We start from the raw sequence: 3,481 nt of genomic DNA on the forward strand, positions 1-3,481 counted from the left end.
TTCAAAATACAAAGACCTGGAAATAGAGATAACTCGAATGTGGAATCTAAAAACAGAAACAATTCCTATCATAGTAGGTGCCTTAGGTATAATAAAAAAATATTCAGACAAATACATAACAAAAACATCAGGACTCACAAATATATATAACATACAGAAAATTGCATTACTGGGTACTGCACACATTCTACGCAAAACACTTTCAGTACAGTAAACATAAGAGCACCACAGCAAACCGCAGCACATACCCAAGGCGCACAGAGCTGCGCTCGGTAGTGAAGTGAAAGCACGTTATAAAAATAAAACTACTGAACAATAATAATGATAATAATAATCACATGTAAGTAAGTGTAGCAAACAAACGAAACTATCTCACATGTAAGTGTAGAAAACTGTTCCAAAAGTGTTACAAAAGGAGACACGATAACTAAGTTTGACGAAGTTTGTTCACTGGAGTCTGTGTGAAAGGTACGTCCTGGAAAGAGCACAGAAGTGGTACGAACATGAGAACAATTAATATAAGAGTTTGTAGGATTTTACAATCCAATGTGAATCCTTAATTGATACTCGGAGACCATACAATATTGTGGCTGATAAAAAGAAAAAGGTAAGTAAGGTCATAAATATTGCCATGCTTGAGGATGCACGCGTAGGTGACAAAAAGCTAGAAAAGGTGGAAAAATACAAATTCTAGAAGACGAAATTGCATGACTGTGCGCAATGAGGACAGTGACTGTTATCCCAGTAATTGTAGGGACACCCGGAGCAATAACAACCAAGTTCGAGAAATATGTCGGAGAAACTGGAATTGATATGAGGGCTGAGTATGCCCCCCCCCAACTGCACTATTGGGGACAGCTAGGATTTTGAGATTGGTACTTCAGTGTTGAGTATCTTCCATGATACTTAGGATCCAAGTACCAGGTCTTATAATTTGTGAAAAGAACCCTGTGATCTCTGACAAAATCAATTAGAGCAAGTAAGACCGAGGGCTCTGAGAAGTAAAATATAATGATGATATAGTCTTCTGTATGTGGTTTATGTATTATGTATTTTTTTACCTACCTTTAGCTGAAGGCAATATTGGTGGAAAGGAAATATTATGCATGTAATTTGTATGCTTCGATGATGGAACTCCTTTTCTGTCAGAATGTGATTTTGGAAATTTGAAATTTCCATATTTCCCATTTAACCCATTTAATATTTTTACTTTAGTCTTATATTTTCCATTTAATAGTTTTACTTTAGTCTTATATACTTTGCGTGTTTTAGCGACCGGTAACGTTTTGTTGTCAATAATTATGGTTTGTTTCACAATAATCGTTGTAAAGGTTTTATCTTTTTTTCTTTTTTTAGCTGTTAAACCTAATGTGGATTTCATTTCTTTTAGGACGCTCTTTTTTAACTTTTCCTTCTTCTCCTTTTCTACGTCGTCTTCTACTTCCTCATCCTCTTCCTCTTTATCAGCCTCAAATTTTTCTTCATCTACCTCCTCTTCATCATCATAAACATCCTTGTCTACATTGGACTTCTTACCTTGATATTTATACGATATAACTATTTTCGACATATTCTTACGATTGTCTTCATCATTACGAACTGTTACATCCGTTTGTTTTCCTTTGATTAACTTAGCAATGGATTTTAACAAATTATTTCCCACATCTGAGACGTTATTATGCATTATATTACTAGTTTTATTGCCATTTCCAGTTCTTACTATTTTAGTTTTCTTAGTCAAATTTCTTACTTGTGAAACTAATTTATCTATAGAGTCTTCATCGTGTAAAGTCTTCCTTTTTTGTCTCCAAAATTTAAGTTTATTTTGAGAATTCCCTAGAATAAATTTCCGCAGAAAAGATGTAAATGTCTCCGCAAATAATAATATCCTTTTATTCAACGAAGAACTCGAGATATCCGTTTTATTGTCCACTTTGTAATGGGCGTTTGATGAAGGCAAGCAGCTCTGAGATACAAAACTGTTACACATCACAAAATATATTAAAAGCCAGATCGGTATCATTGTTAGTATTTATGACTTTTTACAGTATCCCATCGAGATTGGCTTCAAGCTATCAGATTAAACAGGTCGACTAAATGATTGACATGTTTTTGCTGTGATGTCATAGTACCATGACGCCAAAATCTCGTTACTTCACGAGATTTCGGAAGCCATGACAATTGATAGTGCTTATATACGTAAATATCTGAATGACTTCCACTTTTGCTAAAAGTAGAAATGGATATGAAATATTTTATAATTTTACGTACGAATAAAAGATAATTTAATATGATCCTAGCCCAAGTTTGAAACATACAACAATAGCAACAACGGCACCCCACCACTTTACAATAGAAATCTCAGCAATTAAGTAATCAGTAAATTAATATTCCACTCACACTTAATTCTCGAACAATTCCAATTAGCAGTGAGTTGCACTGAAGAATCAATTGAATGAAACACAACATTTAGCCTTGATAGAACTGTATATGCAAATAAAACTTTCTTATATATCTTTATTCTAAAATGGCGACATAATACTTTAAATTTTATGTCTGCAAAGTCTATGATTTTAAGTAAATATTCAGCCAAGATCTTTGAAGACTGAAGCGAAGAAGGGTATCGTGTAAACAGCGGTCGAATATGGGTCAGCCAGTCCTAAAAAGTGGACGAGTGCTTTTACGAAAGATGCTGGGTCCGTCAACGTCGTCGGTTGTAGTCGGTGGTAGTTTTCATAGTTGTCGGCTTCGGCTGATGTTAGCTGTTGCAGTTGCTGCTACTCGTGCCACAGCCTTCACGCCAACTAACCACTAACAAAACGCGATCGAAAGGAAATCAAGTTAATATTTCCGAACCTGAACTCGGAGAAGTCCTGTTTCGCGGTGGGAAGGCACCACGTTTGCGCGTTTCCGCTGTCGAGGTTGGTGGTCGAGCGAAGGAGTGGTAATGCAAACGAGCCGAGAGATATTGCTAGGTGCCCCGTAACGAGTATCTATTCGTCGTAAAGGCTCGTGTCTGTGGAACGTCTCATCCAAAGGTATGGATATGGTACCTGCAGAGTACCATGTCTTCAGCTTTATACATTATCTTATTTTAATTAACCTCCTCTTCAATATTCCAACCAATATTCTCAACTGCTTTAATCAATAATCACTAATGAACTAAAGCATTATGAATGATAACATACAGGAAACGAAATAACTAGCAAACGTGCTGTAACATCGAGTGGTAAGTAGCAATGATAAGATGCTACATATTCAAAATGAACATCAAGAAAGTCCAAAGCAAGAAATCTACTTCAAGAAATCCCTTAACAATTTCTGATCAAGAAACTGTCACGTTGTTCACAATCGGAACCAAACTAAAAGACCTCACTTAAAGTCATATTATAATTTCTTATACTCTGCATTGTATGAAACAGAGAGCGTATCATTGTGGATTGTCTTTTTACAGTTTTCATGAATCAAACGAAACATTAGC

General features: G+C 35.7%; 1 protein-coding gene across 1 annotated transcript in view; it reads right to left on the bottom strand.

The window, feature by feature from the left end:
• Window positions 1–2,114, bottom strand: part of LOC106871967 (uncharacterized) — a 14,213-nt gene extending 12,099 nt beyond the window's left edge. The window contains exon 1 of the mRNA XM_014918756.2: window positions 1,066–2,114. Coding sequence (XP_014774242.1) covers window positions 1,066–2,023 — 958 coding nt within the window. The 5' untranslated portion in view covers window positions 2,024–2,114. The remainder of the gene's footprint in view (window positions 1–1,065) is intronic.
• Window positions 2,115–3,481: the final 1,367 nt, after the last annotated feature.

This window comes from Octopus bimaculoides, chromosome 5, assembly GCF_001194135.2.
Source record: "Octopus bimaculoides isolate UCB-OBI-ISO-001 chromosome 5, ASM119413v2, whole genome shotgun sequence".
In the NCBI taxonomy this organism is placed as follows: Eukaryota; Metazoa; Mollusca; class Cephalopoda; order Octopoda; family Octopodidae; genus Octopus; species Octopus bimaculoides.